This window comes from Lupinus angustifolius, chromosome LG06 (genome assembly GCF_001865875.1).
Source record: "Lupinus angustifolius cultivar Tanjil chromosome LG06, LupAngTanjil_v1.0, whole genome shotgun sequence".
Classification (NCBI taxonomy): domain Eukaryota; kingdom Viridiplantae; phylum Streptophyta; class Magnoliopsida; order Fabales; family Fabaceae; genus Lupinus; species Lupinus angustifolius.
In genome coordinates, this window is record NC_032014.1 from 3717558 (window position 1) to 3733213 (window position 15656).

Genomic DNA, 15656 nt, shown 5'->3' on the forward strand with positions numbered 1-15656 from the left:
ATAAAAATTCTTTTCATAATTGGATAAATAATTCTTTATTATTTTACTCACAGTATTTTTATTTATTTAGTAAAAATCGTGTTTAGTAGTTTTTTATTTTGAAAGAATAGCGTGTATATTTAAAAGTATCAATCAAATGTAAAATTACATTTTATCTTATAATTGAGTATTATTACAGTTTTTCCCTATGTGCCGTAACATATTAATAATCAAATAAAAACTCATTTGAAAGATTATGTAAATAAATTTAATTTTTATCAACAAAATATTTTTCAGATATCAAATTTGAATTGGAAACCTTAACATTATATTTATATGCTTCAAAAACTCAATCCTGAACTAATAGTAGCATTCCCACAATTTTGTTCACGCGATGTTCAACTCGGTGATATGATTAGTAATGCGTATAAAACTTAAAAATGATAAGAATTCAAAACTGAAGTATGGGATTTGTTATAATACTGATTACACTGATATGTGCCAAAATAAACTATTACCATTGTACTAGATGAACTAAAAATACAGTTAGTACAAAAATTGAATTTGTTTTGTTGGCACTGTGAATAAGTCCAACTAGCAAAAATAGCAGTACAAATTTATATAATCTTGTGTTCATTTTTCATTGTTAGCAATATGTGTCACTATGGAAGCAGTCCCTTTAACTTCAGACACATTTGTCAACAGCCAAGTTTACAGTATTACAATGAACTGGATATTTCATCCTTGTGTATATGTTGAATACCAAATAATAGAGCAAGGTTGTTACAAAATGAAAACTGAATGTAATAAACTTTCCTCCATATCCTCCATCCATGTTGACTATCTACCTCCAGAATCCAGGGTGTTGTTTTGTCCCTCTCCTGAGCGTTAAAATTTCTAATTTTAGATACTGTTGAATATTATTTACTAGATCATTGATCATATATGATAAATTTCCTCAATGACTATCTCATAGGATTTGTTTAGATGAAACACAAACACAATAAATCCATAACTAAAAATCTATCAACATTTTGAAACATAGTAGCAATCACAGAGGGCGCTTGTCAACACATTAACTTACCTGAAGTTCAGAGATCAACTGTAAAACTATCATATGCACTATCTTTGCAGCGATACGAGTGATTGCATTGGAAAACACTTCTTGTTACAACAAGCAAAAGAAGTCCCAGAGTATAGCGATGAGAAATTATTGTGTGGTAGGGGAACACTAGTCTCTATCACATATAAGTTATTAATTTAACAAACATACATATAAATTTAATTCATAAATGCAACATCAATGGTTTAGATGTGTCTGAGACCAATAGTCTGAACTGCACAATAATTTCTCGCACTAAAAATTATTAATGACCATACAACAATTTCTTGCAGAGGAAATTATTAATGCAGCTAAGAAAACCAAACCAAACTGCAAACATGCTATAACACAGAACAACAACAAATGCACCCAATTCAAAATGCTCAGCTAGCATGTGCTCTCAAGATTATGAAGGCAGCAGTACCTATCTGCCATCACCAACTTGCAGCAATATCTTTCATTGAAACTCCTCCCAAAAGAAACTTCTTTTTGAAATTATAAATAATTAGAACTACATGTTCACCACTCAGAAGTCTAGAACCAAAACTGAAAGAAAAATCACAGCATTCAATAAACTATAAATGGTTGGAGTGCACAAAGAAATCAAATTTGCGATAAGAAGGCAGATGCTATTCTTTTTTAACATAGCTATATTTTTTCGCTTACTGAGGAAAATAAGTTAAATGATGGTACCCTTGCAAATTTCCCTATTAACCACATAAGTTCACTTTGCTTGAATTCTACAAATACAATATGTGGACTCATAAGGAAAATAAAGAATAATTATAATCACTTATCATTCTTAATTTTAACTAGGCGAAATTAGTGTTAAAGCTAAGTGTTATGCATGCTATCCCAGTGAATATTACAACAGAACATGCATACAATCATTCAAGGAACTGCAATCCGATGGTGCAATTAAACAGAACAACAGCTGCAGGAATGAATTCACATAAACCATGAAATTAAAAACATCAACAATTGATACTTACCTTACCTCAGCAATCAAGGAAGCATTTATCTACTTTGATGGCTAATTTGATGAAATCCCATAGCGGTTCCGAATAGAGTCAATGGCCTTCTCAAATGACTGTGAAAGCTCAGTGATCGAAGTTTTGCATGCTGAAATTTTGAAATGAAATTACTATCCCACGAACGAGTGCAATATAGTGCATACATAGACCAAAATTACCTATTAAGGACATCTTAATACATATATATATGTTGAACAAGGAGCAGATAATGAATGGCAACTGTGATGTAAATTCACTTTTCAATTGTTTGGACAGAAAGTTAAGTAGGTACTTAAATTAAGCGTACAATTATGGTCAAGAATCAGAGTAAAACTGCTGTTATAATTTCTTATACTATGCATAATTGCATACCACGAGATGCAGTGGCCTGTGCATCTGCCATGAACTCTTCATACGAAGCCTGAAAATATATCATTGGATTCATCATTATCATGTTTACAAACGATGAGACTAAAGTGATAGTGAAGGAGATCACACCTTCATTGCTTCTCGGCTTTCAGTTATTCGTTCAGACACTTTTTTGTATTCCTTATCTGCTTCATCCATTACTTGCTGGCATGCTTGATTCTGCATCTAAATTTTCAAAAGAGAAACAACTAAGTGAATAATAAATAAATCTTTAGATCTTCCTCAATAAACACAAGTTTGTTACATGTGTCTACTGTTGATCTGTTCACCAAATATCGCTCAAACAAAGGATTATCTTCATATTTGATTTTTTACTTAGATTCTCTCAGTTTATCCCAAACTATATCAAAATGTGCAAGCAATAATACACTTCAGTTTCATGCATGATTGATAAGCTCGGTCCTTGAGTTATTCTCAGTTAGTTCATTCATTTTTTACTCCATGTGTTGAATTAAGCAGATGTAAATGTCTATTAATAATCTCTCAAATTTCTCCTAAATTAGATTCCAAGTGCTAATAACATTATGCATTTCAAATTCATGCATGTTTTCCGTATTCAGCCCTTGAACGGTTTCCAGTTCTTTCATACATTTTTTCCATAGTGTTTTCAACGAAAACAGGCGGAGAAATCAGGAAAATCCACAGTACAAGCTATAAAATGATCTTAGAAATGCGATTATCGTAGTTTTCAAGCGAACAAGGGAGAAAGCTAGAATTAGAAATATTACCTTGAAACGTTTGTGGAGACGGGAGTGAGAAGCCTCAACATGCTTGAGTATCTCAGAGTGTGAGCGGTCGATGTGGCGCTTGAGATCGTCAATGTCTGAAGACGCGAGGTTCTTGAGATCGGAGATGTTGCTCGGAGAAGCGGTTGTGGTGGTCGTGAGATTAGCGGTTACTCGCTTAACGCCCTTACCCTTGGAGGTGGAAGCAGTTCTAGTGAAAATCGCCGATTTAGGAGAAGGTTCCGGTGAAGTAGCCACCGGCGACGGTGTTTTCAGAAGATCGGACATCGTCAGCTTCGTTTTCTTTCCCCTCTTCATCTTTTCATTCTCTATTCCGATATTTCAGATTTGAATGAGCGGTTAACTTCGCCACATGGTATTTATAATGTGGCGGGTTTTTTCAAATCTAAATGCTGATTTTGAAAATATTTGCTAGGTCGAAACTCGAAAGTCCATGAACTGTAAAATAAATCAAACTACCGGTGTATTTTTATTTTATAAATTGAATGATGTTAATCATATTATTCACTTGATCAAGCCTACATTATTAACTTACAGCATATGCTATTCACTGAATCAAACATACATTTAAAAATTCAATATTTGTATTAAAATGTACTATTATATTTAAAACAATATTTCCTTGTAGAATCAGATATGGCAAACAAAGGAGTTGTTGCAGATGGCGAAAATTACAATCAATTGCTAAGTGAAATTTAAGTGTTTTGATAACAAATATTTACCTTGCATAATCAGTATCTTTAAATATTTTTTGGGTTAAAGAATCAGCATATTTGATTACAAGACACCACAACTTGGATTTTCTTTGATAACCGTTAACCACTAATGACTCCTAACAACTTCTTTTTAAAATAAAATAAAAAGAAATCAAACTCTTCTAACACAGAATGTTCCCCTCTAAACTTGACTACCTTTCTAATAAATTGCTGTTCAAAGAGCATCATCACCAGGTTATAAAAGTCCAAAATATATTTTCTAGAAAAAAAAATTGATACAGGAAAACAAACAAATTTATTCGCCAATACATTACAAATACAAGCTGTAAGCTTTCTAATTGCCATCTAATCTATAATCAAACTACAAACATAAATAAACACCTAAAGAGCCAAAGGCACGTGATAATAAAAAGCTGAACTTGTATAGTTGTGTTTAGAGATGTTGAAACTTTACTATTATGCATGAAGACCTCAAAGGGTGAAACCTCTCCACATCACTAAATTAATCCACCGGAGAGTGATTTCTCTCCTCATGGTTAAAAGCTGGGAGCTGAGTACTATGGGAGAACGTTATCCATCTCCTTTTCTCAACATATTTGAGACAAGGCTGCATCAAAAGGCCAATAGCCACAGCAATGAGACTTATAACCATTATTTTGAGGGAGGACAGAGCCAATACAATACAAATCAATACTGTGGGAGGGATACACATGACAATTGCTCCGGCGGTCCCGCATGGTATTTTGTAAGGCCTAGACAGATTGGGGTGTTTGATCCTCATCAATATGAATGCTAGGAACTCCAAAATCATTCCCAAACAGTACAAGAAATTTTCAGCTGCGACAATTTCTTGAAAGCTCAGCCATGAGAGTAAGATTACACCAAAGGCTGAAAAAAGTATTCCTACAAGAGGGGTTCCATGGCGAGACCTTTTACTAAAGAACTCAGGCAACATTCCCCTCTCAGCCATTCCTAGAAGCTGGAAAGAGTCACTGCTCATTTCAGCCACAAACGATCCCATATTTGACATCGCAGCAGCAGCCTGAAGCCACCATCGCAACCATGCTCCTCCAACAATCATAGCAATGTCTGAGAAATACCCATCAGTCCACAACTCACGGTTGAGAGGAACAGCACCGGTACCAATTAAAAGAGGAAATAGGTACCCCAGAACTACTAGGATCATAGCACAAAACAAAGCTTTCGGAAGAGTTTTCTTCGGATTGTCCACTTCTCCTGCAAGAGTACTTATAGAGTCCCAATAATTAAGATTCCAAAATAGAGTATTCAAATACAAGTTCCAGTCAACATCATTCTTATTTATCACAGACCATCTTTTAGGTTTCAAGTTTGGAATTGCTATGAACCCCATAACCACAAAAGGGATTAGTGAGAAAACCCCTAAGAAGACAGCAAAAAATCCTACAATGGTTAAACCCCTATAGTTCATGTAAGTGAGAACAATTGTCAAACCCCAAGTTGCAATAACTCTAGGTAAGCCACCACCTAAAGCTGGAATTCCTGACTTAAGATAATCAAGAAACAGAACAGGGTATAAAGCATTGTCTATAACTCCACCTAGCCATTTCATCCAACCTTGCTGAAACCCCCAATAGGGACCCAAAGCAGAAGAAACCCAAACCACATAACCACTATTTTCAGGGAACATGGTACCCATCTCAGCAGTGATCAAAGCTTCAGGGATACTCCATAAAACTGGGAAAACCAAGAAGCCAAGCAAGGCCAAAAGAGGACCAGCTGCATGCACTGTATCTTCAATACCAAAAGGTCCTCCTGAGACCTCATAGAATATGAGAAACACAAGAGGAAGAACAGAAATTTTCTTCATGTGATTTGCTTTGGGGGAGGGTGTTTCACCAGCAGTAACATGATTGTTATCATTGAACTCCCCCATTGTCATGGAAGCTTGTCTATTAGCTATAGTACTCAAATTCTGCACCAAGCAAAAGGGGGTTTCGCGTTTTAGAAACAAAGAAACAGAAGCTCAAAAAACAAAGACAAAATTACACTCAACATTCCAACTTATTTAACTGACAACTCTCTTCTTTCAAAAAGTTACACACCAATCTTCCTATAGGTACATGCAACTTCTGAAATTATAATTGACCCATATATAATTGTCAATTATAAACATTGCCTTCGTACTCCTCCTCTCTATTACCTGATAGAACAGTTACGAAAAAACGCACTAAAAATCCTTAAAAATATTACAAAATACAACTGTTATCTTAAGTAATGTAGAGTAGTTTTACTCTTAGTCTAGGTGTATTGAATGAAGTGGTAACGTTTTTAGTTTTTAGGATGGAATTGTAATCCAGAGTGCAAGATTTAGTAAATATTGTGTCATTATAAATAGAGAGACCTAAGATAAAAAATAGAAATGTGAGTGGAAAATTATGAATGAAGAAACCATGAACGATTTGCATATCCTATTATTATGGTCGAGAAGATAGGGTCGTTCATCGTGGAATGCACGCACGAATTCGCACTGTCAACGCTATTTTTTTAACTCCAGAAATGTTTTTCTTCTTGAAGAAATGTGTTTTTTCCAAAGAACGATATACTCATAAAAGAACCAAACTAAGTGTTTCATCCAAAATAACGGCATAACCCAAAATAATCAGTAAGGATAGTGTAATGTGTGGATCTCCTTATTTTGTTCTTACTATTTTTTAACTTTTACTAAAAAAACCATATATAACACAATATTCCTCTCCAACTAATATATGTTCCATATTATTTGGTTAAATATTTTATTCTTACATTATAACTATTAGTTTAATGTAGAACATGAATGTTCAATTTTCTAAATTGAACATTACACAATTCGAATAAATTCAACTGTAGATTACAAATATTTAACATAAAATATTATACTTAACATTTATGACATACAAACTATACATTATAAATTATAGAAAAGTGGGTTGGCAAGCACGACAGTAATAATAGTGTGTGAGTTTTATCCTTAATCATGATTAACTCTTTAAAAATTTAATACAAATAAACAATGTATTAATTTTATATAAATATTTACATTGACATAGATATTATACTTTATCATCAACCAAACAAATATTGATTACTAGCATATATAATTTTTGCCAATTTTTTAATATAATGAAATTGAGTAACAGTTTGTTTTTGCAAAAGAGTGGATTTTTTTTATTCTATATGAAATTGCAGCAAGTGAATATTTAACACAATACTGCCTACTGACCGATGGAGGGATAAAGACCAGCATCATTTATTTATAGTTAATGTAATCGAGATAAATATATGATATTTCTCTATTCAAGAATAAAACATAAACATAGAACGTTACAAGATTATGAGAGGAATATAGAGAGAGAGTGACCTCTTGGTTGTGAGCATTCGGTTCCACTGCAGTTATGTCGTTACCTGTTGCTTCCTCTGAAGACTCTCCCTTATCTTTCACTTGTTTTATTGATTCATCCATCATAATTTCATACAAGAGATGAAGTCGGTGGTGGGGGTTCTCCACTTTAAGAATGAAAGAAAATTGTGTGAAGATAGTCTATAGATGCATATCATAAGCTAAACAACAAAAATATAACACAACTTTCATTACCCTAGAGGATGGGGGTCATTCATTCATGTATACTATAGCTTATAACCGAATTTATTTTCGTAAATACTTTTTTATATGCGTATTATATCAACGTGGCATTTGAAAAAGCTTTTGACTTACTTAAGCTAATCTATCACATATTTCCGATTCAGAATAATGTATCTTCTCATAGGAGATAATTTATATTCTCTAGCCAGTAAAATTGTGACATGTACATTATTTTGTTTATTTTAAAAAATATTTTTATAGAAAATGATGAAACATGACAATTTCAATGGCAGAAGAAGGTAATTCCATTCATTCGCAATTAATATATATTACTTTCTTAGTTTCTTATGTTTAGAATGATTTATAGGATAATATGTCAATACTTAATATTATTCATACCTTAATATCTCAATTTGTTTCTCTGATTTAGATTGAAAGTAACTACAAAGATTTAACAAAAATCAGATTAAAAGTTAAAATTTGTTTATTATCTAATTGAAAGAGAAATATTTTTTTTGCAACATATATTGGTGTAATGATAACACTTTTTTTTGTCTAAGATCATTTAACTAACAAGTGAATGTGATCGTCTGAGTAGAATTACTTGAAATTATAGTATCTATGCACTGAAGTGTAAAAAAATATATACGATTAATATATTATCCATTATTCATTTATATCATTTTTATTTAAGAGTCAATAATGATTAAATATAATGTATTGAATATTACTATTGTCAAATGCAAGTGCTCATATGGTATTTTTCACCTTCTTTTAAATAAAAAAGCAAATAAATGTAATAAGCAAGCATTGAGTGAACTGAAATGAAGTAAACCAAGCAGTTGCTATGCAAATGTCTAACAAAAAATTCAAACTACAGAAGTTCTTAATGTTCCATGCCAATTCCATGTTACATTTACAATAATCTGTGTCCTTTACACACCCATGTGATACCAATTATATACATTCCTTTAAATATTTGTCATTTTTTTTATTTAGACCATCTCCAGTAGCAAACAATTTTATCATTCGAGTCATACATATTATTTTATAATTTATTACAACTTATCATAAAATAAGAATAACATCCATTTTTTCTCACAATGACAAACATCATTCTTATTTGGGTCCCACAACATTTACCTTTTTCCCACACCGTATATATCTCTCCTCACTTTCCTATGGTTAAGAACAACAAAAATTGTTCTTATTTAAGAACAAAAGTCAGAAAATAAGAACATGGAGAACAAAGTAAAAATTTCTTATAACCACTATGGTTGCTCCATTTAAGAAGTAGAACCGATGCATGGAACAATCCAAGATTCAAATGAATTAAGATTTTTCAGATAACTAAACCTGCCCATTTAAACAACTAAGTCTAAAATAACCAATATAAAATATCTCATTACCCTAATCCTTCAATAAATCCAATAATCCAACAAGGTAACTTAATAAGTACGAGAAAGAAATTTGGGTTACTCATAAGATCAATTGTCTTACTTTTTATATTTTATTGTATCTTAATTTAATAAAAAATTCACACATATTTAAAAATAAAAATAAAAAAACATAAGATAAATTTTTTACCTTGTGTGATCAGATATAATTAACATGGAGAAGAAGAAAAGAAGTTTTGGGTACAAATTGGTTCTACTTTTAGTATCTGGAGTGCACTTGCCGATCCTACCTTAATCCTCTCACTCTCTTTTCACATCCCTCTTCTCATTCTTTCAACTTTTAATCACACACACATATTAAGGGTACGTACCCTTCTTTCATTCCAATCCCACTTCTTTCATTCTTTATCTTATCAATTACCCTTTTTCTTATCCTGTACCTGCTTTCTTGTATCTTATTTCACATGTCTTTCTAGTTGCATTGCTTGAACAATCTCATTCATGTTTAATGTTATCTTTCTCCCCCTTTCTTCATTGCAAGTTTCTCTATTGTGGGGAGTATGTAGTGTTAATACATAGAGGTTTCTTCCAGGACTTTTACTTTTTACCATTTTACATCCAAACTCAAGATGGGTTTTCAAGATTATTAAAAAAACCTTCCTTTTGAATCATGTTCTATAGTATTATCTTGTATTAGTTCCTTTTGAATGTAAAACATAGACACATGCAGCTGCATAGTCCTTGGTGGGTGATGAAGTTGAGAATGAAAGATAGAATCACTAACAAAAGAATGATGGATATTTTTCTTATATGTCAAGAAATGAGATCATTTTTTAACTTCTCATAGTTGGATTTATCATTGGAATTTGTGTCTTGTCAGGTTGATCTGTTTGGGGATCTGTACTAGTAGTTTTCACTATATTCAACAATGTTTCTTGTCTTTTCTTGGATATTGATTGCTGAGTAAGGTTACATTCACAAACTAACACACGACACATCTTAACACATACTCCATATATGAGGTGATCTGAATCTTGGTGGTGAGCATCAAACATGGTCCAACCCTTCGTTTGCATCTGTAGTTAGATGGTGGAACTGGAACCGGGATTGAAGATCAAATGATTTTCTTAAGTTGAACGAGGCCATTAATCTAGATTCTAAACCTTAGTTCTTTGTTCAAATTCTTGTTTTATGGGGTGGTTAGAGACTTAGAGTGGTTCTTGAAACTTGTAAGTACAAGGTGTCATTTTTTAGGGTTACCTATGACTGAAGTGACAAAGTTGCATGTACTGAAGTTAAGTATGTTGCATTTATGCAGATAGATAGTTGAATATGGCCATGAAGCATAAAGATGGAAAACCGATCAACCTGCCAAACAAGAACAGGAATGTCACTTTGGCAATCACAGTTTTTGTTCTATGTGGTTTATCATTCTATCTGGGTGGAATGCAATGTAATTCTCAGAATGATGGGGTTGTGACCAATACCATTGAGAAGTCCCTTGATCTTCCTAAGCGAACTTTAAGGTCTCTGCAAGTTAGACCCATCAATTTCCCTGAGTGCAGCATTGGCTTACAAGAATACACCCCATGCACAGATCCAAAGGTAATAACTGTACTACTCCATTTACTGATCCTGTAGGATTTGTGGGAAGAAAGTTCCTTTATTGATTGAGAATACGTAATTTTACAGAGATGGAGAAACTATGGCACCTACCGGCTTACCTTGTTGGAAAGGCATTGCCCTCCACTTCCAGAGAGGAAAGAATGCTTAGTAGTTAGTTCCTCCACCAGATGGATATAAGCCTCCAATCAGATGGCCAAAGAGTAGAGATGAATGTTGAGTATATGATACATACTTTATGATATATGTTGTTCATCTTTTCAACTTTTGTGCTACAACTAATGTCAGGAATGGGCCATATGATTGGATCAACAATGAGAAGTCTAATCAGCATTGGTTGAGAAAGGAAGGGGAGAAGTTCCTCTTTCCTGGTGTAGGTACTACGTTCCCCAATGGTGTTGGTGAATATGTTGATTTGATGCAAAATTTGATCCCGGAAATGGGAGATGGGACTGTGAGAACTGCAATTGATACTGGTTGTGGTGTGAGTTTTAGAAATAGCAATGCAAATTGCTGCAATTCTTAACATTCCTTTTAAACATCATTTACTAGTTCACTTTAAACTGCTGTGTTCTGAACGCAATGTGAATATATTTTAGTACTTAGTAGTTTCAGTTGCAAATTTCAACCATTTGATAGACAAAAGAGTTAATCATGTTAACTGATTTATTTTAGGTTGCTAGCTGGGGTGGTGACTTGTTGGATCGGGATTCTAACAGTTTCACTTGCTCCAAAAGATAACAATGAAGCTCAGGTTCAATTTGCTCTGAAGCGGCATCCCGACAATGCTTGGAGTTATTTCTACACAGAGACTTCTATTTCTATAGTCCATACCCATAAAATTCCTTTGTTATGGCTCATTTCTCTAGATGCCTTATCCCATGGACAGAATTTGGTAATTGTTCATTATCTTTTCAAATTTTAGAAATAAATCATGATTTGTTGTAAATGGCATGAGATTCTTTCCAGTTGGGATTATAATTAGGTTCCAATAGTAGCTGGTTTTGTCAAATCTTGCTTTGCAATTTTTACTACTTTGCTTTAAATTAATGTTAAGCTAGAACTGTTAGAGTTTTCGTATCCTAGCCTGATATAGTGACAAGATCATGTAACAAAGGTTCCACATTTAATTGAGGCTGTCAATTTCACTATAGTTAGTTGCTAATAAGTTTAGTAGGTTAGTAGTTAGATATATATATATATATATATATATATATATATATATATATGTAATTTAATATACATTAATCAGGTTTGGGTCGGGTTCGGATTAGGGTATCAACAATACCAAACCCGAAAATTGGGATCGGGTTTTACCGAACCCGAACCCAGTCACAATAAGTTTTTCCCATTAAATTCAGGTTGGGTTCGGACGGGTACCCACGAGTTTAGTTTTTATTGCCATTATGTCAAAGATTTGTATTGAGGATGACACTTAATATAAAACAATGTTATTAATCTATTCGCTCAAGATATTGGGTCAATGAGTTATTGGTTGTATCACTCGATTAATGGTTAGACTGATTGAATTGATTTATATTAAAAATTCAAAATAATCATAATAGACTCAAGTTGGTGATAGAAAATATTATATCTGAAACTCAATATACGTTCATTAAAGGCAGACAGATTCTTAACAGGGTTGTAATTCTAAATGAGATTATAGATGATAAAAGAGAAATATGAAGGAGTGTGATTTTTAAAATAGACTTTGAAAAGGCTTTTGATAGAGTCAGTTGGGTTTTTCATGAACATATGATGGTTAAGATGGGATTTTGTAACAGATGGAGAAAATGGATTATGGAGTGTGTCTCCACAGCTTCACTATCAATTCTAGTTAACGGAAGTCCTACCAATGGAGTCAGGAGGACTTAGACAAGGTATCATTTATCTTCTTTCCTTTTATTTGTAGAGGGATTAAACAAGCTTATGAAGGCAATAGTGTCACAAAACGAGTGAGATGGATACGGAATTGGATGCAATAATATTGGTGTTAATCTTCTTCAGTATGTCAATGATGCAATGATTATTGGGGTGGGGGTTCTTGACAAAGAATGTGAAATCTATGAAGTATATTCTCCGATTGTTTGAAGCCTACTCAGGGTTGAAGGTAAATTTCAAAAGTGCAGTCTAGTAGGAATTAACATTACTTCGTATTGCTTAGATAGTGTGGTGAGTTATTTAAATTTTAAAATGGGGGTTTGGCCTATTAAATTTTTTCGGTATTCTGGTAGGTGCCTCTCATAGAAGAAAATAGGTACGGAAAGATGTGTTTTGTAATGTGTCTAAGAGGTTATGGGAGAGCCAATTTTTGTCCTTTGAAGGACGAGTGGTCATAGTCAATGTAATTTTAAACGCTTTATCACTTTATCATCTTTCTTTCTATAAAGCTCTGAAAGGTGTGATTAAGGAACTAATGAAGATCCAGAGATAATTTTTTGTGGTGGTGTGGAAGCACATAGAAAGATGCCCTAGGTCAAGTGGGAAACAATGCATGTGCATGGACAGAGATAGAGGTGGTTTAGGGGTTAAAGTTTTAGAGCTCTTTAATTTAGCCATTTTAGGTACATGGAGATGGCGTTATCTAGTTGAGGAACAGAGTTTCTTTGAGTCAAACTCTTAAATTCTAAGTATGATAGTGAGGAAATTTCAAAGTTAGGAGGTAGGGAGCAAGGGGCTTTCAGCTTTGTTGCGATGAAAAGATTTGTAGAGAGTGATGAATAGTTTCAATGAAGATCGAGGAAGATTTGACAGTAGTTTTAAAAAAGTGCTAGGTAATGATAATAACATGAGATTTTGGATGGATTGGTGAGTGGGAGATAAAGCATTGAATGACTCTTTTGAGAGGTTATTCAATGTAAGTGTGGATAAAGGGCCCCTAGTTGGTCAGATGGGATTCCGGGAAATGGAGCAAGGAATTGGAATATTCCTTATAGGATAGATCATTTTGAATAGGAAAAACCTCTACTAGAGGATCTTTTGAAAAGTATTAGTCCTATTGTTCTTAAGACAATATCTTGTGAAAATTATTAGTCATATCTTTTAAAAATTATTAGTTCCATTAATCCTTAGAGGAGAGATCACTGTACCTAGACCTATGATGCATCAAAAGCTTACACGATCCAATCAACATACAAAGTTATATGGCAAAAGGGTGAAACGAGAGTTGAGGATTGTAAGAGGTAAGATCTGGTTTGGAAATCTTTGGCTTCTTTAAAGACTCGGTTGGTTGCTTAGAGAATTGTATTGGACAAAATTCCTTCCAAGTTAAACTTAGTCAAAATGGGTGTTAATCTTAGTGGCAACGATTTGTTGTGTATTTGGTATAATACCTAATAAGAAACAATTGTTCATTGTTATTTTCATGTCACTTCTCTTATCGAATTTGGCGAATTCTTTGTCAGTGGTTGGGTTTCACATTGATCTTACATTCAAGTGCTAAAGAACATTTTCTTCAACACTTCTTCCTAGTTCAATGGAGGTTATTGGAAGAAGTTTACTTAGTTAGTTGGATGGTTGGAATTTGATCCTTTTAGATGTGCAGGAATGACATAGTTTTTTAGTAAAAAAAAGTATGCTTGGAGGAGGTAGTGAATGATACCAAACTCAAGTCATGGGTGTGGATTAGTAGAAGACACAAATCAACAAATATGTCTTAGTTTGAATGAATTTCAAATCTTTTTGTTAGCTTGGATTATTGTTAGACTTTTCTTTTAGGCTTGTATTTTGCTTTTGTTTTCTTTTGAATTTTCATTTTCACCTTATCTCTTTGTATATTGGATATGTCCATTGAATTTTTCTCTAATTTTCTTTAATAAATTTTTACTTAAAAAACGATTAAAGTTTTGCTAGAAATTAAGTTAATAAATAGAGAATATAACTATAAGTAAGTTGAAAGTATTTGAATTTTTTCCATCTCAAAACAATGTAGTTTGATTGTTATATAAAATATATTTTCTTATTGACTCAATCAGTCTGGTCATTCTAACCATTTGACCATTGGCAGATGAACTTAGGACAAGTAGGGGCAATTCCCCCTAGATTTTTCTCTCAAATTTGTTATAATATATATAAATAATGGAGCAAGTTGTCTTACATGTATAAATATTGATATTACTTATAATATTTTTACTTTAGATGAGTTCATAATGATTTTACACTTATAAAATTGATTATGAAGATCACACATTCATTTATCAAACTTTGTATCAAAAGTTCTAAGATCAAATAAATTTTTATAAATCATTTAATATTGATCACATGTGTATTTTTATTCAAAAATTCTACTCTACGAGTTTAAATGAGCAAAAGAAGGTTAACTTAAGATGTCAATATCGATATCTAATTGATGATGTCATTATCATTCATGCTTGAAAAACTATCGTTCATCTCTAAACTAAGTACAACTTTGACAATATTGGGAAAATGAATGCATATTATTTGTTTGGTTGACTTATCTGTCTTATCTTAATTATTATGATTTAACTACTATAGAAAAATCATTTTCAACAATGAAGAACCAAACAAAATAATATCGTAAGATATGAGATTAATTTCTTGTACACAATATGATGATTTATATTGAAAAAAAATATCTTAAAATTTCAGCACTAATTCAATCTTCAATGAGTTTAAGTCTTTAAAAGAATGAAGAATGACACTTTAAATGTATGTAAAATTTTCTTTATATTTTTTCTTCAATTAGTCTAACTTATAAAGTGTTATTAAATATTATTGCCCATAAACTTTACATTAAGATCAATCGCTACATTTAAGTCACTGATTTTATGCTTAAACAATCGAGTTAGGTCGACTTATCTTAATTTGATGTAAAACACACTACACCAGAATTCACATTTAACAACAGTCATTCAACAACGCTTGTTAGTAGAATACTATTAAATATAAGGTGAAAGAAAATTAATAGTACTCGTTGAAGCAAAAACAGTTTAAAATGTAATTGGCGGATACACATTCAACAATTTTTGCTACAACGAGCACTGTTGAATGTTTGCCTCAAAGATTCAAAAATGCTCATTGAAGGAAGCAC

At 32.6% G+C, this 15656-nt stretch overlaps 3 protein-coding genes across 6 annotated transcripts; 1 reads left to right on the top strand and 2 right to left on the bottom strand.

Moving 5' to 3' along the window:
• Window positions 580-3645, bottom strand: LOC109349043. Of its 3 annotated transcripts, none has more exons than XM_019589681.1 (5): window positions 3252-3645; window positions 2593-2688; window positions 2467-2515; window positions 2079-2203; window positions 580-860 (listed from the first exon to the last, which is right to left on the bottom strand). In XM_019589681.1, exons 1-4 carry the CDS (start codon window positions 3564-3566, stop codon window positions 2115-2117), a joined length of 549 nt encoding a protein of 182 aa, XP_019445226.1. In that variant the 5' UTR covers window positions 3567-3645; the 3' UTR covers window positions 580-860; window positions 2079-2114. The 3 variants fall into 3 exon arrangements, with proteins under 3 accessions (XP_019445226.1, XP_019445224.1, XP_019445225.1); XM_019589679.1 differs by having other exon boundaries at window positions 2074-2203; XM_019589680.1 differs by having other exon boundaries at window positions 580-889; window positions 2074-2203.
• On the bottom strand, window positions 4262-7611 carry LOC109349042 (probable polyamine transporter At1g31830). 2 transcript variants are annotated; one of them, XM_019589678.1, is made up of 3 exons: window positions 7365-7611; window positions 5933-5939; window positions 4262-5896 (listed from the first exon to the last, which is right to left on the bottom strand). In XM_019589678.1, the coding sequence occupies exons 1-3, from the start codon at window positions 7467-7469 to the stop codon at window positions 4488-4490; spliced, it is 1521 nt and encodes a 506-aa protein (XP_019445223.1). In that variant the 5' UTR covers window positions 7470-7611; the 3' UTR covers window positions 4262-4487. The 2 variants fall into 2 exon arrangements, with proteins under 2 accessions (XP_019445223.1, XP_019445222.1); XM_019589677.1 differs by having other exon boundaries at window positions 4262-5939.
• On the top strand, window positions 9268-11569 carry LOC109350843 (probable methyltransferase PMT21). Its single transcript, XM_019592152.1, is given in 9 exon segments — window positions 9268-9346; window positions 10302-10588; window positions 10676-10753; window positions 10755-10824; window positions 10888-11090; window positions 11282-11310; window positions 11312-11377; window positions 11379-11421; window positions 11423-11569. Coding segments are annotated over 8 exon segments (894 nt in total). The 5' UTR covers window positions 9268-9346; window positions 10302-10315; the 3' UTR covers window positions 11555-11569.

Excerpts from the sequence above, each read along its gene's own strand:
- LOC109349043 (XM_019589681.1), bottom strand. The coding sequence starts at position 3,566 with ATGAAGAGGGGAAAGAAAACGAAGCTGACGATGTCCGATCTTCTGAAA. Across the intron at positions 2,516-2,592 it reads AAAGCCGAGAAGCAATGAAG|GCTTCGTATGAAGAGTTCAT; the intron begins GTGTGATCTCCT and ends ATATATTTTCAG. Across the intron at positions 2,204-2,466 it reads ACAGGCCACTGCATCTCGTG|CATGCAAAACTTCGATCACT; the intron begins GTATGCAATTAT and ends TCAAAATTTCAG.
- LOC109349042 (XM_019589677.1), bottom strand. The coding sequence starts at position 7,469 with ATGATGGATGAATCAATAAAACAAGTGAAAGATAAGGGAGAGTCTTCA. Across the intron at positions 5,940-7,364 it reads CGAATGCTCACAACCAAGAG|AATTTGAGTACTATAGCTAA; the intron begins GTCACTCTCTCT and ends TGCTTGGTGCAG.